Here is an 18,341-nt window from a genome sequence, read left to right on the forward strand (position 1 = left end):
AGTTTTTAAATGACGTTATTTATTGAAGCCAAAAACGTTATCCAATACCAACTGGGTCTGTGTGAAAACGTATTTGAACCCGTAGTTACTAATTCCGCAAATCTATGAAACGGCATTCATAATGGGGTGAATGCTGCTTCAGGGCCTGGGCAACTTGCAATAATTGAGGGAAACATGAATTCTCGACCTAAAATTCCTAAAGGAGAACAGATTATGCAGCAAGACCATGAGTCAAAGCATAGGAGTAAATCCTAGTCCTAGAAGTAAGTAAAAGATTGATCGGCAATTATTGGAAGTGCAGATTTTAAGTTTAAGGGGGCGATTAGGTTTTCACACGGGTGAAAATCCGTATTGTGTGTTTACTCAGGTTGTATTTTGTTTTAAGATCTGAATCTATTTAGTATGAGATGTACACAAAAAAATGTTTTCCACAGCACTTTAGATGATTTTCATTATGGGGAAAGTACATGCTTAAAAACAAACAAAACAACAACAACAACACCCCCCCCCCCCCCCCCCCCCAACAAAAATTCTAGTCCAGTTAAGTAAGCCCAGAAGTCACTTGTCTTACTGTTTTTTTGCAAATGGATTTTATTCCTGACCAAAATGATGTGGCCTCCTACAAAAACAATCACAGTCAGAATTTTGACAAGTCTAATGATCAGTCCAATACTGTGCAGGTTGGAAATGAACATATTACAAAATGTAAGTGCAGGATTGTCGTGGGTTCTTTATGTATTTTGAAACGTTAAACACAAACTTTGATTTGACTTACAGACAAGAAACGATGCAAGAAACGACAAACAAACACTACTACATCGTTAGTTTACAGTACTATCCTGAATATTATATAGAAAATGATACTGGCTGTCTCCCTGAATGGGGATATTTATATATTCATATATTCATATATTTATACAAATATAATTTTTTTGTACAATGCTTAGTAAAAATGTATATCATCATTTGATATAACGCAAGTCAGTAAAGCGTATAAGTGGCAATTATGTTTCAGCCTTCTTCAAATGAACAATACAGAAGAAAGAAAAGAGAAAGGATATTATAAAATGAGAGATTATTTACAATTCAATGCCTTTACAAAGCAGCCAGGCAACTACAAATATTCAAATGTCACACACACACATATATAATAAATTATATATATGTATATATACACACAGTTGTGCCCATAAGTTTGCATACCCCTTGCAAAATCTGGGAAATCTTAATGTTAACAAAATATGAGAGATCATAAAAATCCCATGTTGTTTTTTTATTATTTAGTACAGTCCTGAGTATGCTATTTCACATAACAGATGTTCACATATAGTCCACAATACAAGATAATAGCTGAATTTATAACAAGTACCCCGTTCAAAAGTTTACACACCCTTGATTAACCCTTAAAACCGTGCGTATTTTGTCTTCTGGGAGACATGTAATTATCTTATTTAGCTTCTGAAAGGCAGCACTAAATGAAAAAAAAGAAAAAGAAACAAAACAATAACAATTTACACCGATCATCCTGCTCAAAAGTATCTTCTTGAGCATCAGTGAACGTTTGCACCTTATGTAGTAGTTGTGTACGAGTCCCTCGGTCGTCCTCAGTGTGAAAAGATGGATCTCAACATCATATAGTAACTGCTGGAAAGGGCTCAAATATGCAGAAGATGCTGGAAAAGTAAAGAATGTGCAGGACCTGGAGGATTTTTCTGAAGAACAGTGGGTAGTTTAACTGCTCAGGACAAACAAGGGACTCATGAACAACTGTCACAAAACATAAACACAGTCCTGGATCACTCACGTAACGACACACAGTATTAAGAATCAAGGGGATGTAAACTTTTGAACGGGGTACTTTTTTATAAATTCAGCTATTATCTTGTCTTGTGGACTGTATGTAAAGATCTGTTATGTGAAATAGTTTATTCAGGACAGTATTAATTAAAAAAACAACATGGGATTTTGATTTTGTTAACAGTGTTAAGATTTAGCAGATTCTGCAAGGGGTATGCAAACTTTAGGGCACAACTCTATGTGCGGTATGTGTGTCTGTTTAAATATATATATATATATATATATATATATATATATATATATATATATATATATATATATATATATATATATATATATATATAATTGTTTTTGTCATCAATTGGTAACACTTTAAGGGATGAATTCTTTACTAATTTAGTTATTACTAAAATAAATTCAGGACGTGAAGTATATTAAGAAAAATAATATTTGACCATATATCTTTGGGAGTCATTGACAGAAATTTATTTTGTTTTCAGCGAACTACACTGAAAAAAAAAAAGAGATCTAGTGGATATATTTCAAATGTAGTCAAATGTATCAAATATTTCCTATTACAAGGTTATAATTATTATAATTTTTAAACTAATTTATGATTGTTCTACTGGCAGATAAATTTAACTAATTTTAAGCATGTATTTCTGGAAAAAAAAAAAAGCATTATCTGGCAACAAATGAAGTTAACATTTTAACACTTGAATTGAGTAAAAACGGCTAGAGGTTTAATAACCGTATATTTGGTTTATTGCAATCTTATAATAGGAATAAAAATATAATTTTCCCCATCCACCACATAACTGTTTTGAAGACAACAACAACAACAACAAAAATAATAATAATAATAATAATAATAATAATAATAATAATAATAATAATAATAATAATAATAATAATAACTAAAAGACTATAGCTTCCAAAAAAAACTTCATTCTAATAAAGAAATTCATATTACTATATATGAATATGCAAATTGTTCCCCCAACACCACTTATCCAATATTACAGAATATATTTGTATATTATGTAGATATTTTGACGTGCTCTTATATTTTATGACGCAATAACTCTATTGAGGAAATTGAGCTTCCCTGAAAGGATCATCATCATTAGGATATTTTTAAAAAGTGCCATTTTACATATATTACATACATGACACGGTGTTAATTACTTGTTTGTTACTGTTCTGTAGTTTCTATGGTTAGAAGGCTTCATATTTTTCATTATGGATGGTCAATGACTAAATTATTTATGCATCTCTTAAAGTGTCACCATGTAATTTGTGTCATTTTCGTAGAGAGTGTCCATTTAGCAAGCACTGTGTTAGATAATAAGGCAGTGTGAGAGCAGTAAACTTCCCTTCGTAAAATCCCTGCGTCGTGCGTCGGCAGAGAACTCTGGGTAGACGCAGTCATGTGACCTTCTTGACAGTCATGTGACCGTCCTTCCGCGATCGGCGACGTGTTCAGTTGAAGGAATTCTCGGATTTCTCAGCATCGAGGCAGCTCTTGCCGTTTAAGTGTTCGCTGTGGCCGTCGATGCTGTAGCAGCCCTGCACCTCGGTGATGGACGAGGCCGTGTAGGACGTCGATCTCAGTGCCTCGGCGTTAGCCATCGCGTTGCCAAACTGCAAACGATACTGATTCCAGTTTCTCCGTAACACACTCTGTACCTAAGGAAAGGACAGTTTTGAATTTTATTTAAAAAAAAACAAAAACGTATTCACTGTGCTAACTTTATGAAAGTTTATAACTTAAACGTAAAAGACACGAAAAATGCCTACAGCTACATGAAGTGAATATAAAGCAACAAAGTAAAAGCTTTTAAAACAATTACACACATTTACAAACATTTTTAAAAATGAAAGCATTTACATATTAACTAAAGGAAAACAAAAACTCTGTATATGATGTGTAAAAAGTGATTCTTGTCACGTATCGGGAAACTCTGGACTCCACTTCCCATCAGCCACTGCACTGCTCTAGTTGTCACATGACCACCTGCACCTGATTCATGTTTTGGTTAATGAGCACTCATGTGTATATATAGTCCTTGTCTGCACTATTAGCTTGTCTTTCGTTGTCTTAGACCTCTGTGTTCCATGTTTCTTGATCTTGTTAATTTATGTTTAGTTTTGCCACAGTATTCTGCCAAGTAGTCTTAGATTCATGTTGTTTATGTCTCAGTGTTTGTTTCATGCCACAGTAGTTTTCCAAGTTGTGTTCGTGTCTTTGTTTGATATTACATTTACGTCAATAAAAGTCATTATCTGCACCTGCTTCTGGCTCAACCTCGACTTGTGACAGAACGAAAGACCCACTATCAGAAGCAGCAGATCGCCTCGACATGGATGCAGCAGGAGGATTAAAGAGAAGGCACGCCACAGTAACCAGGGAAATTGTAGGACCATACCACATCGGGGAACGGTCGAATTACTGGCCGCGTTTTTCATCCGTGCAATTCCCCCAAAGGTACGCCATTGAATTGCCGCCAGAGACAGCAGGATTGGGGAGCTACCCGCTGGAGTTTCTCTTCAGCTGCCAGGAGTATTTCTGCAGCTTGGCGGTTCCCAAGCCTACTAAGAGAGAGTGGATCGGGTTCCTGGTGTCCAGGTTTTGCGATCCGGCCCGTGACTGGGTGGAGCAGCTGGTGAGTGCTGGGTCGCCAGCCCTCCATGATGTCACTCAGTTTGTGGAGCTGTTTATGGAGGAGTTTTCACAGCCTGGACAACTTCGGCATCTTGATTTACTGGGGTGGAGAGTCAATGGACAGCCCCAGGTGGACCCACCATTCAACCTCTATTATGAGGAGATGGACAGAGCGTTAACCAGCGATCCACTTCAGTTTCCAGCCAACGCGGCGGCGAAATCCCCGAGATGTATGACGGAGGGCTGCGGGAGAGAGACTCAGCTTCAATGTCCCACCTGCAGGAAGCTGGGCCTCCAGGAAGCTTTCTTCTACACTCAGGAATGCTTCAAGAGCAGCTGGCGGGAACATAAGAAACTCCACCGGAGAGCCCGTACAGAGACCCAGCCCGGGACCGACAGGGTGACCTCAGAGCTCGAACCTGAGCCCCACGAGGTGGGCTCACCTGCCGAGCTCCAGCAAAGGATCAGCGGGGAGGCACTAGCACCAGGCTTTGATGTCCAAGTCAAGCCCACAGTCCCTGAGAGCCAAGTCAAGCCCACAGTCCCTGAGACCCAAGTCAAGTGTCACGTCCCTGAGCTCCAAGTCAAGTGTCACGTCCCTGAGCTCCAAGTCAAGTGTCACGTCCCTGAGCTCCAAGTCAAGTGTCACGTCCCTGAGCTCCAGGTCCAGCCTCCAGTGCCTGAGCTCCAGGTCCAGCCTCCAGTGCCTGAGCTCCAGGTCCAGCCTCCAGTGCCTGAGCTCCAGGTCCAGCCTCCAGTGCCTGAGCTCCAGGTCCAGCCTCCAGTGCCTGAGCTCCAGGTCCAGCCTCCAGTGCCTGAGCTCCAGGTCCAGCCTCCAGTGCCTGAGCTCCAGGTCCAGCCTCCAGTGCCTGAGCTCCAGGTCCAGCCTCCAGTGCCTGAGCTCCAGGTCCAGCCTCCAGTCAAGAAGGTCCAAGCCAAGCCTCACGTCCCTGAGCTCACGTTCAAGCCTACTGATCCAAATGACCAAATGCCGCTCATGCCCCAGTCTGCCGACACACCCAGCCAAGCTCCGCCCATGCCCCTGTCCGCCGACACGGCCAGCCAAGCTCCGCCCACGCCCAGGGTTCACCTAGTGACCTCAGAGCCTCAGCCTCCCTGTTCAGCTGTGGATGTCGCCCAGCCTCCCTGTTCAGCTGTGGACGTCGCCCAGCCTCCCTGTTCAGCTGTGGACGTCGCCCAGCCTCCCTGTTCAGCTGTGGACGTCGCCCAGCCTCCCTGCTCCATGGTAGATAGCGTTCCCCCCTTCTGCTTCGAGGAGACCCACGCTCCTCTCCCTTGCCGCACGGAGACCCACGCTCCTCTCCCTGGCCTTACAGGGGACTTCGCTCTGCCTCCCAGTTCAGCTGGGGACGTCACTCCGCTTTCATGCTCCGACGAGGACGTCACCCTGCTTCCCTGCTCCGCCGAGTACAGTGCTCTGTTTCCCTGCTCCACTGAGGATCTCGCTCCGCTTTCATGTTCCGACGAAGACGTCGCCCTGCTTCCCTGCTCCGCCGAGTACAGTGCTCTGTTTCCCTGCTCCGCCGAGTACAGTGCTCTGTTGTGCTCTGTTTCCCTGCTCGGCCGAGGTCGTCGCACTGCCTCCATGGTCCGCCGAGGTCGTCGCTCTGCCTTCCTGCTCGGCCGAGGTCGTCGCTCTGCCTTCCTGCTCGGCCGAGGTCGTCGCTCTGCCTTCCTGCTCGGCCGAGGTCGTCGCTCTGCCTTCCTGCTCGGCCGAGGTCGTCGCTCTGCCTTCCTGCTCGGCCGAGGTCGTCGCTCTGCCTTCCTGCTCGGCCGAGGTCGTCGCTCTGCCTTCCTGCTCGGCCGAGGTCGTCGCTCTGCCTTCCTGCTCGGCCGAGGTCGTCGCTCTGCCTTCCTGCTCGGCCGAGGTCGTCGCTCTGCCTTCCTGCTCGGCCGAGGTCGTCGCTCTGCCTTCCTGCTCGGCCGAGGTCGTCGCTCTGCCTTCCTGCTCGGCCGAGGTCGTCGCTCTGCCTTCCTGTTCCGCTGAGGTCGTCGCTCCGCCTACCCGTTCCGCTGAGGTCGTCGCTCCGCCTCCCCGTTCCGCTGAGGTCGTCGCTCCGCCTCCCCGTTCAGCTGAGGTCGTCGCTCCGCCTCCCCGCTCCATAGCAACTAGCGTTCCCCCTTCTGCTTCGAGGAGAACCACGCTCCTCTCCCTGGCCGCACGGGGAACTTCGCTCGGCCTTCCAGTTCAGCTGGGGACGTCGCAAAATGATGCAAACTCAAAACGCAAAAAATTAAAATAAAGGTGTTTTTCTTTTTACTGAATTGTTTTTAGTACACTTTGGCAGGAGACACGAGTGAGGAGTCACAAAGAAAGGGACAGGCAGTGGATACAGACGGAGACAGAGAGAAGAAAGAGTAGAAGAGGACGGAGAGAGAGATGAACAGAAAGATTGTGATGTCGAAGAGATGAGACACAGGGAGCAGGTTATGGAGAGCAGAGGGATAGAGAAGAAAAAAAAGAGGTTGAGAGAAGAAGAAGTAAAAGACTCAGAGAGACCACACAAACACTGGAGAGACCAGGCTGAGATTAGAGGTGATAGAGCTGATGACAGTCAAAGAGACACATTTCTATATTTTCAAGCTATTATTATCATCCAATGGCTTAAAATGCACATATGTCGATTAGGGAAATCATTAGTTTTGCCCCCGCAAGCCTGCTAGGAAACTTCGCTTTTGGACCTCGGTATTTTTTTAAACCCTGCCATGGTTCCTAGTTTTGTGTTTTACAGCTCTCAATCCATGCCTGTTTGTTTCATTTATGATTAAAGATATTCCTCGGAGCCCTGTTTTTGACCTCCACTATGGACCGTGACGGATTTCTGGGTTTGCGTCTAATAAAGCCACAACCAGGTTTATTTATTTATGTCCCGCCTCTCCTTACCGCACGGTACACCCTCATGTTACACAGATGAGGAATTACCTGAGGGTCAAATGCGAGTAAAAACGCCACGTCAACACAAACGACCGACATCTAAATACAACTGAAAATGATTTTTGTTTATCTGTAATGAATAAGAACAATGTGTTCACATGTTTCATTCAGATTTTGTGTTTTTTTTTTTTTTTGATTATTTGTACCCGGATGGTCTTGATTTTTGTTCCGTTGTACGTCCTAGTTTCATGTGTCACTGGTATTGACCTTTGCCTGTTAGTTTCAGATCCACCATCAAGAGCATCTTTACATCATCCATAATTTTGTGCTTCATCTCAGCCTCGTCCTGCACAAAGGCCAGACTGCTCTGAATTGTGTGTGCAGCAAAAAGTCTTTTTCAGGGGCAAGAAGCGAGCTGAACAAATCATCATCATGGACACCACACTCTTGGGGGACTATCCATAACTGACCCTCTCTTTACCATATAGTTCTCTATGTGGAATTTGTATTTGGTTTCTTGATATACTTATAAAGTGGCATTACTATTTACAATGTTAACTTTTTTATGACTGATTTTATGACTTTATACTAATTTTATGATTTTATGATTTTAGATTTTATGACTGTATACTTCCTCAAAAATGTGTATATTATAAATGTGTTTAAACACTTATGAATGCATTATGATGTGTTATAAATGTATGCACAGGTCATTGAACACATGGCTTTCATGGGAAAAAGTTACTGAAGAATGCTGGGAAATGCTCCAGAAAGTCCAACTTGTCATTTTATGAGCACCGCGTCTTCATAATTATTGTAATAAAACCGTTCTTAGTGTCCCGTTCGTTCAGATAAATGGTATCACGTTCCTTTTCCCATTACGTGACGCCTTTTTGTCTTCTGTAACGCATCGTGTCGAGTGATAATTGAGGCTTTTAGTCATCCGTTCCAGCTCTGCTAACTGCTGTATTAGTTCCCGACGCGATAATGGTGATATCGATGCAAGCGGTGCGGCGCTCATAAAGCAGCTACTTAGAAAAACACAGAGCTCGTTTGAACTTGGATCAGAAGCTCCAAGCATGACTCATAAATCTGTGCCTAAGGACATCAGCCAAAGTCTTTAATTATCCAGTGTTTAGCTGAAGCCTCAAGGGAAGGAGAGATGGTTTTGTAACAGAGCTTTGGGGATTTAATCGTGTGTCTGTTCATAAAGAGGGAGGGGAACGCATGTGGTCGAGACCGAAGCCATACGGGATTTATAGATAAACAGGAAAAGGGGGTTTAAGTCAAAGTGACAGTGCTTTTCCTTACCTCTCCATTAAAGAAGCAGAAGATGGTGGCCACCAGAAGACCCTGAAAAAGAAGAACTGTGTCAGATTGGAGTTTAACGCCCCCCAGAAGTGTGTTTTGGCATCAGGGTGTTTAATATGCACGACAGCGACAAGCATGTTCCACTGCAATGTTCGCTGAGCAGATTGAGCTTTGTACGTCTTCATAATATACTGCACATGATTATTATTTCCTGCTAATTATCTTCAGGCTGAAGAAGAAAGCTAAGAGTGTAATTAATAATGAAATTAATAATAGAATTATTTTTTTTTGCACAAAAATTGTAACGTTTAGGAAGAGAAAGCATTTAAATTAGAGACGTTGCTGGATCAAGTGCTATTTTATAAGCTGTGTAATAATGAGAGTGGAAGCCATTTTGTTACATGTGATCATTACAATTAAGACTATTCATGAATTAGAGGTTTATTTCATTGTATGCCATCTTCTCATTCCAATAATCATCATATTAGTCTTTTATGCGTTTGCCATATTTTATTCTGTAATTTCTATTACAGAATTTTTATTTTTTTTTAACTTTTGGGGCTTAAAGGTGAGTGCTTGTCTAGATGCTATGAAATACACCCGTCTCAGATGCGTCTACTCTGGAGTACGTGCAGGTGATTTACATAATTTAAATGAAGAACTGGGAAAATGAAACTTAAGCAGGTGTTGAGCCCGTCTCTAAATATGCATAAATATTGGCATAAGTTTTAGACGGAATATGAATATAGCACTATACAGAACTTTAAACGTGCAATACTGTTTTTTTTTTTTAAATAGTGCATGCTACACAAACCAGGATTTAATTCGTTTAGAGATAATTAAAGATCTAGTAGTAATGTTTTGCAACACTTAATTATTCACATTAATCATTATCTATCTATCTATCTATCTATCTATCTATATATATGTCTATCTATCTATCTATCTATCTATATATATATATATATATATATATATATATATATATATATATATATATATATATATATATATATATATATATATATATATATTTAAGTTAGTAAAAACTAAACTAAACAAAAATGGAATTCTACCGTGATGGAGCAGCAGGATTAAAGTTCATTATTAAAGTGTTCTGTAAAGATAAAAACCAGGATAATAATCCAGATCAACATAATTAGCTCCACCCCACACAAAACAGAGCTGCTGAGCCCCACCCCTTTTTCCTTAAAAAAGGAACGCATGAGATGTATACAGTTTAAACAGGTTGAGGAAAGGGAAAGGCAACAGAGGCTCTACGATTTACAAATGGATCCTTTAACTTTTTACTAAGACTAATTAGGTTTAATTATATATTTAATCTCAGCCAATCCACCTAATGGAGTGTTCTTGGGAGGTCGGAGGAAGCAGGAGAACCTTGGAGGAAACTCACACAGACATTAGAGAGTAACCCGAGCTCAGGGTCGAACCAGAGACCCTGGAACTGTTAGGTGACAAGGTTACCCGCTACACCTATTACATTTAGCGCAAGTCAAATTAATTCAAAGTTCCTTCCTTTGTGATTTCCAAAGACAGTTTACTTATTAAGCTTGTTTTTTTTTCTTCAAAAAGTTTCAAACTCATCCTGTAGTGGTCTCGATTCTCTGTGCTTTTTTTTTTTTTTTTACACAGCCATGTGAAACTATGATTTACACTCACCTGATAATGCATTAAGATGTTCATGACGTAGTCGTAGATCTCGGATAAGACACGTCCCGCAGGTTTATAGGGCAGGAGGACGAACTGGATTCCCAACAGGGGGACGAGAATAAGAGTGGCACGCACCGCCTTCATGTACAGACTCGACTCGGCCTGGTGCGTCACCTTCAGCTTGGTGATGAGGACACGCACGATGTTGAGCAGGAAAAAGAGATTGACCTGAGGATAAATAGAGGATGTAAAGGAGTTTTACTGACTGTGTTCATAATAAGTGAAAATCCAAGCAGCTGAACAGTTGAGCGTTAGAGGTCTTGCATTTAAACCCATAACCTTCAATACCAAATACAGACCTTTAAGGAAAAAAGAAGAAGAAGAAGAAGAAAAAAAAACGGTCAAATTTCCTTTTTACGTCAATGAGCCATCAATTAGTTTGCTAATTAATGAGCAAACTAGATGTGATAATGGCCAGGGATAATAAATAAAGAATGCGATTCAGGTTCACGATGGCGTTACACAACTGAGCCATATGGCCAATAATGTTAGTGTGATAAATTTCTCTGTAATCAATCAATTATGCTAATTATTAAGATATAGATTTTCATAATGCTGCCATGGATTTTAAAGAGCATCCTGCTAAAAACAGACAGAAAAAAACAGATGTTCATAACTGTTTAAAATATTAAAATGTTGTATCAGGACATAATGTATAAAATATACAAATACTGTAGAATATACAGCATACAAAATCTACTTGGAAGAACCATTCTTTCTCCACTGTACTTATTGGCCTCATCCAGTAAGTTGCATCTGTTGGCAATTTTCACGAGTTTGACGTTAAAATCGAAATGAAGTCTTATAGGATTTGAAGACACTCTGGTTATCATTATCAAGAAAAACTTTAACGTGATATAAATTGGTATCTTTTTATCACCCAGCACTACATTGTGAATGTTTATTTCAAATTTCTGTATCATTTTGTCCATCTTTGATAAGTGTGACCTACACTTGTTTCTAGTTTCAATGTAATGCTTGAAATGAGTAAAAGCATCTAAAAACAGGCTGAATAATCCATTTATAATAATCCAATAATTAGTGCTTCTATTCTAATGAGCTTCTCGTTATCCCAGCCTGTCCCTCAATCAACCACAACTTCACTGTACAGCTCGGCTCAACCACACTCGAGCCGACCAGGACGGCCAGGAACCTTGGGGTGACTTTTGTTGACAGCTTGACCTTTACAGACCTCAACAACTGCACGGTCCTGTAGGTTCATCCTGTACAACATCAAGAAAATCAGCAGCTACCTCACTGAACAGGCTACACAGATACTAGTCCAGGCTCTTGTCATGTCAAAGTTGGACTACAGCAATGCATTACTCTCGGGCCTCCCGGCCAGCTCCATCAAAACCCCTTCAGATGATTCAGAATGCAGCGGCACGCCTCGTCTTCAACCAGCCCAAGAGAACCCATGCCACACCTCTCTTCATGTCCCTCCACTGGCTTCCTGTAGCCGCCCGCATCAAACTCAAGGCCTTGATGCTCACGTACAAGACCTTGTCTGGAACAGCGCCTCCTACCTCAACTCTCTCCTTGAGGTTTTCATTCCCTCACGCAATCTCCTATCAGGTTAATGACCGACGCTTAGCAGTGCCTACTCAGCGTGGCTCAAAGTCCCTTTCCAGAACATTCAAACTATCTGTTCCTCAGTGGTGGAATGAACTTCCAACCTCAATCCGGACCACAGAATCTCTCACCATCTTCAAAAAAACAGCTAAAGACCCACCTCTTCTGTGAACACCTAAGGAACCCCTAAAACGACAACCCCACATTATTATTATTATTTTTTTTTTTACATTTAAATTACTTTGGATCTTACACCTCTACTCTGCGCAATATGCTTCTCTAGAACTCAATTATATATCTTGTACGATAGCACGACTTGTATTGTTCTCCGCTTGATATATCACTTTGCTTGTATTTCCTCATTTCTAAGCGTCTGCTAAATGAATAAATGTAAAATGTAAATGTAATAAGAAATTACGTACGGTTATAGAAAGAAATTGATACATTTGCCCATATTCGGGATATTTTCACTTGCTGAGATATCAGTTATAAATATAGATAGTATGCGATGATTTAGTTTTGTGTGATGCTAACATGGTAGCTATATGCTTTCTGTACTTGGTAGCAGCATTAGAGTTGTAGCTCCAGCGCAAATCTAAAGAAGCAAATATCAGCTGCCACCAATGTCTTGTTTGATGGAATACATACATAGGTGTAAATGGGAACATTACAATGCCTCTAGGATAGCTAAATGAATAATTGAATAATGTTGAATCTACATTCTAGACACGCACATCATTAGTAAAATGTAACAAATAGGAAACATGAGAAACGTCCATCAAAGACGTGAATGTAAACGGCATGCGTTCAAACGCTCCGAGATGATGTGTGCAGTAATGGAACAGAAAAAACAAAAAAAATAACAACTCCAGATGGCTCACCAACAGCGCGGCACAGATCGGCCCGTGGATGATGTACAGCAGAGATGTGTTTGAACTGATCCAGCAACTACAGATTCAAAGGAAAATAAAATATCACGATTGACAGTTTAGTATTTCATGTGCAAGATTTTTTAGATTAGTTTTCTCTCTTACAGTACATACGACTGACCTTAGCTGTATATGAACATCTAAAACTGACTCCAGATCACTGTTCTTAGCTTATTTATTCAGTAAAGCCGTTTTAGCCTGAATACAGCTCCTTTTCGCCATTTCAGAGACACATGGTAGTGATATAGTGTATATACAGTACGAGTTGATTAAAGAATACTTACTTGTCATCATAATAATAACTTCTGGCTATGGCGTGTATTGTAGTCGGTAACAGCGGGAAACCTGAAACAAACCCCCCCCCAAAAAAACACACCATTTTCTAAAGGTTAATAAAGGTTCTTGAAATAACACCAGACGACTATGTATGTTTTTTAAGCATCTATGTTTTAAGAACTCACCCCATCCGAGAAGATAGTACCACATTAAATGCTGTTTTTGGGCAAATACGGCTACGACGATGAGCGTGTGGAGGTAAATTCCTTCACACAGCATCCAAAAGTAGTTACACCCGAACAGATAGAGATGGACAAACTGAGAAACTTTACAGCTGGTCTGAAGGGGAGAGATTAAAAAATAAATAAATAAATAAATAAATAATACTGCAAACACAGTCATGTTTAGACGCACAGATTATATTAATTCAGTTCATACTTAGATCAAAAGAAGACACATAGACTTGAATCAAATTTAGCTCCATATTCATTTAAAGTGATTCAATTTCATTTTGTGCCACACAAGTTAAATTGTCAAAACTTGTTTCGATCAGATCAAATAAAAACACTTTTAATCAAATCGGATATAATCCAAATTCATTCATGAAAAATGTGGACCACATAATAGAGGCCCATTGGGGTAGGAATCATGCTGCCTACTCCAGATTAGATCAAACAGAGCATACAGTGCTGTGAAAAAGTAATTATTTATTTAATATTCTTTTTTATTGAAGCAAAAAAAACTTTTCCAATACCTATGAGTTGTTTGAAAAACAAATTGCCTCCTTAAATTTTAAATGTGATTGTGCCACCTTTAACAGCAATAACTGCTACCAAACATTTCCGATAACTGGAGATCAGTCTTTCTCTTAATTCTAGGACTAGGATTTATTCCTATACTTTGGTTCGTTGTCTTGCTGCATAATCAAGTTTTGCTTGAGTTTCATCTTACGGACTGAAGACCGGACATTCCCCTTTAGGACTTTCTGGTAGAGAGCAGAATTCATGTTTCCCTCAGTTATTACAAGTTGCCCAGGTCCTGAAGCAGCAAAGCATCCCCACACCATCACACTACCTCCACCATGCTTGACCGTAGGTATGATGTTATTTTTGTGGAATTCTGTGTTTGGTTTACACCAGATGTAACGGGACCACTGTCTTCCAAACGGTTCCATTTTCCACTCATCAGTCCACAGAACATTCTCCCAAAAGGTTTAAGGATCATCAAGGTGTGTTTCAGCAAAATTCAGACGAGCCTTGATGTTCTTCTGGGTTAGCAGTGGTTTTCACCTCACCACTCTGCCATTGATGCCATCTTCCCCCAGTGTCTTTCTGATAGTAGAGTCATGAACAGTGACCTTTATTGATGCAAGAGAGGCATTTTATGTTGTCCTTGGCTCTTTTGTGACTTCCTGGATGAGTCGTTGCTCTGCTCTTGGAGGAATTTTGGAAGGTTGGCCACCTCTGGGAAGGTTCACTACTGTGCAGAGTTTTTCCATTTGGAGATAACGGCTCTCACTGTGGTCCTTTGGCGTCCCAGAGCCTTTGAAATAGCTTTGTAACCCTTCTCAGACTGATGTATTTCAATCACCTTCTTCCTCGTCATTTCTGGAATTTCTCTCAATTTTGCCATAGTGTGTTACTGGGTAAGATCTTTTAACCAACTTCATGCTGTTGAGAAATTGCTATTTAAGTGTTGATTTGATTGAACAGGGTTTGCAGTAATCAGGTCTGGTTGTGTCTAGTCCAGCCGAACCCCATTATGAATGCAGTTTCATAGATTTGGGGAATTAGTAACTATGGGGGCAAATACATTTTCACACAGGCCCAGTTGGTATTGGATAACTTTTTTGCTTCAGTAAATAACATTCTCAATTAAAAACTGTATTTTGTGTTTACTCAGGTTGCCTTTGTTTTATCTTAGATTTTGTTTTAACCATTTGAACCATATAATGATTACATTTGTTTACACAGATCAAGTACAGATCAAATCTGGTCACTGGGACCAAATTACTGATTAGATCAGATTCAGTCACAAAATCTAATCAAATTCTCATCCAAGATCTGATCTGATTTCAAATAATACTTCAAAAAACTTCAGTTGCTTTAATTAGGTAAAGCTTGAACCATGTAATGTTCAGATTTGTTCACACAGATTGAATTTGCATTCACATCAAAGTAAGTCTTGCTGATTAGATCAGAATCAGTTGCAAAATCTAATCAAATTCAGAGCACATTCGAGATCAGAATGAGTTATGCAGATCAAATCCAACTTTAGATTAAAAAACATAATGAAATCATAAGATTTGTTCACACTAAACAGATACAATGTGGGCACCCACATCAGACCAAAAAACATCCTCGCTGATTAGTTCGGATCAAATTCAGATCAAGTTAAGCAGCACAAACCTGAACAAAACTGGATCCAATTCTTCCACACAAATCAGATCAAATCAATTTGTATAAATCCAAATCATTAGATGATACACTTTTCCAATTTAGTGACACCGATCAGATCGAATCATATAAATACAGATCAAATTTGTTCACATAGATCAGATCAAATCTAGTTTTCCACAGACCAGGGTCAATTTAAACTGTCACAGATCAGGACAAACTGCACTGTTACAGAAGCCACGCTCACCGGATTCCTCTGCACTAGTTCCTGGTTACTGGCCACGCCCGTTAACCAGATGATGGTGATAATAGAGTTCAAGATAAAGGAAAAGAAGAGGTTTTTGTGCAGGGTGATTCTCTGGCAGCTCAAATTCCTGCCAAAAATAAAAACAAACAACAACAAAAAAAAACATATAACATCACAAATGCAGAGAACATTACGAGAAGATCTTCACTGTAATCACAGAGTTCAGCACTTACTTAAAATGGAAAAATATCCCGAGTGAAATAAATAGTGAGACCAGAGACAGCCCGTGTCCTATCAGGGCTAAGTAGAGCAGGTTTATTGCGGTCTGAAAGAGAAGAGTGAAAATGGATGAATGTTTAGACACATAATAAACATTTTCCTGTGCGGCCTGTCTGGTTTCCTGTAAATATTCTTTTTCATAAACATATTCTCAGATAATCTTTAAGCATTACTTATGATATTTATCTCATTTTTTCGAGCAGGTTTTCTAATTTTTCTCATGATGTAGAGCAGAAGCTTTATTATATTGTTTTTTTAAAAATTTATTTATATCTTCATTTCTTTAGAACGCGAAATGGTAATCCATATTTGCAGTACTGAAACACCACGTTTTTTCTCTTTGACCGCATTGAGCAGACTCAGCTGTTTTTTTTGTTTTTAAAAAAAAATTTTTTATGTATAAATCTTTTATGTCACCAGAGCAGTCAGGAGAGCCGTTTGCAAGGTTGTTCCAAATAATTACTTCAAAGCGCTCTTATAAAAACTCATTAGTGAAGGAACAAACCTGAGATTCTTTACTCAAAATGAAAAACCAGCAGGTTTACCTATAATCACTGTTTGGATAAAAAAAATAAATTTTTTTCAAGTAGAAAACTTTTTCCCCAACCATAGCAAGGCTTAGGCGCATCACCTACGTGTTTTTTGTAAAGCGCATTAAGCCGAATAGACATAAAAAGGCATTTAGGCAATACATCAGATCATCAGGTCAACAATGAGTGTTTGGACGAACGTTTATGTGATTGGTCTAGGAAAGAAGCTCATCGCTAAGCTAATTAAACCGCTGATTGATTGTTTCACTGTACCGTCACCTCGGAATAGTAGCTACAACCATAAGCAAGTTGCAAACCAACGATAAGGTAAACCATCAAGAAAGAATCAATGAAGTTTTTTGTTAGGGAGTAATTCTTGTGGAAATTAACAATAGTGATAGCAGATAGTGAAAAGAGTCATGTGAAAAAATAAGTACACCCCATGAAAATGGTTGGCTTTTTTTTTTAACATATTTGGACAAGTAAACACGTGATCATCTTTGAAACAGTGTCTATTAATAAAGCTGATATACTTAGAAGCTAGTACTGAGCAGAAATAACTTCTTGTAGGCATTTTGCATAACTGTACTCCAGGTTTGCTGGAATTTTTGACCACTCTTCCATGCAGTATTCTTTCAGTCGCGATATGTTTGAGGGTTTTCTTGCATGTTCTGCCCGTTTCAAAATCCCTCCACAACATTTCAATGGGATTCTAATCCGGGATTTGACTCGGCCATTCCATAACCCTCCATTTCTTCTTTTCGAGCCATTCCTTGGTGGATTTGCTTGTATGCTTTGGATCATTGTCCTGTTGAAAGGTCCATTTCAGTTCAACTTCAACTTTTGGAGCTTTTAGACTGTGTTCACCTGTAATGTGTTTTTCTGATGGAAACCGCTCGCCATAGGGGTTTTTCATCAAAATAAAAATAAATGCTGTCCCCCGCCTCACCCGACAGTGACTAAGCCCTCTAAAAACCCTACATATTAATATTAGATATGTTTAATAAGTAAGGAATTATTATATAGTGTTTTTACAGAAGAGCAACTTGTCAGATATTTAAAATATAAGTAAAGAACAACATGTCTGTGCCAGTGGGCATGTGGCTGAGCACTGGCTGTGAAAGGGAGGAGGAGTCACAGAGACTTAGCGGGTAATGAATGATTGTCTACATCCGTGTCTCACTAGCTGTTTATGTGTTTCTTTTCCTCTTCCACATACCAGAGAGATTTTTTTTTGTTTCTCTTTAATAAAAAGAAGAACAGCCCGTCATTCCCATTCATTCTGACGTCTATTTAGGACGGCTATTTATTTTTAGTGCATTAGGTTAGTTGCACTTAGTAACTGTGAGTTCGTGGACATTTCTTTAATTGCTCCTTTTTGTTTCCTCTTAGTGCTAAGGATTTAAGGCGTGAGGAAAACATGCAATAAAAAAATTGAAGGAATTGATGGAATATATTGATAGCCACGATCACTTCAACGAGTTTGGAACGTACCATTCTGCTCTCTGTACTGTACGCATTACATCTGGTGAAATTCGTCCATGTCCTGTTGCTCACTGGATGAATAAACCACTGGCCGTTATCCATGCACATCTTAGAGGCTGTTTCTGTTAAAAAAAATTAACAATGCAAAAATTAAAGCTCTACAAAGCTCTACTCCTCCACACTGCGAGCTGATACGGAGTGTAGAGAATTATTAACTTAAACCCCTA

At 40.0% G+C, this 18,341-nt stretch overlaps 1 protein-coding gene across 2 annotated transcripts in view; it reads right to left on the reverse strand.

Annotated features, from left to right (window-relative positions):
- Window positions 1-558: 558 nt before the first annotated feature.
- calcrla (calcitonin receptor-like a) overlaps window positions 559-18,341 on the reverse strand; it is a 56,385-nt gene continuing 38,602 nt past the window's right edge. For both annotated transcript variants that reach the window (XM_017470596.3, XM_017470597.3), the window contains exons 5-13: window positions 18,124-18,236; window positions 16,054-16,145; window positions 15,821-15,947; window positions 13,363-13,516; window positions 13,186-13,246; window positions 12,854-12,920; window positions 10,350-10,568; window positions 8,670-8,711; window positions 559-3,486 (exon numbers count right to left, since the gene is read on the reverse strand). In XM_017470596.3, coding sequence (XP_017326085.1) covers window positions 3,280-3,486; window positions 8,670-8,711; window positions 10,350-10,568; window positions 12,854-12,920; window positions 13,186-13,246; window positions 13,363-13,516; window positions 15,821-15,947; window positions 16,054-16,145; window positions 18,124-18,236 — 1,082 coding nt within the window. In that variant the 3' untranslated portion in view covers window positions 559-3,279. The remainder of the gene's footprint in view (window positions 3,487-8,669; window positions 8,712-10,349; window positions 10,569-12,853; window positions 12,921-13,185; window positions 13,247-13,362; window positions 13,517-15,820; window positions 15,948-16,053; window positions 16,146-18,123; window positions 18,237-18,341) is intronic.

Source organism: Ictalurus punctatus, chromosome 6 (assembly GCF_001660625.3).
Source record: "Ictalurus punctatus breed USDA103 chromosome 6, Coco_2.0, whole genome shotgun sequence".
NCBI classification, from domain to species: domain Eukaryota; kingdom Metazoa; phylum Chordata; class Actinopteri; order Siluriformes; family Ictaluridae; genus Ictalurus; species Ictalurus punctatus.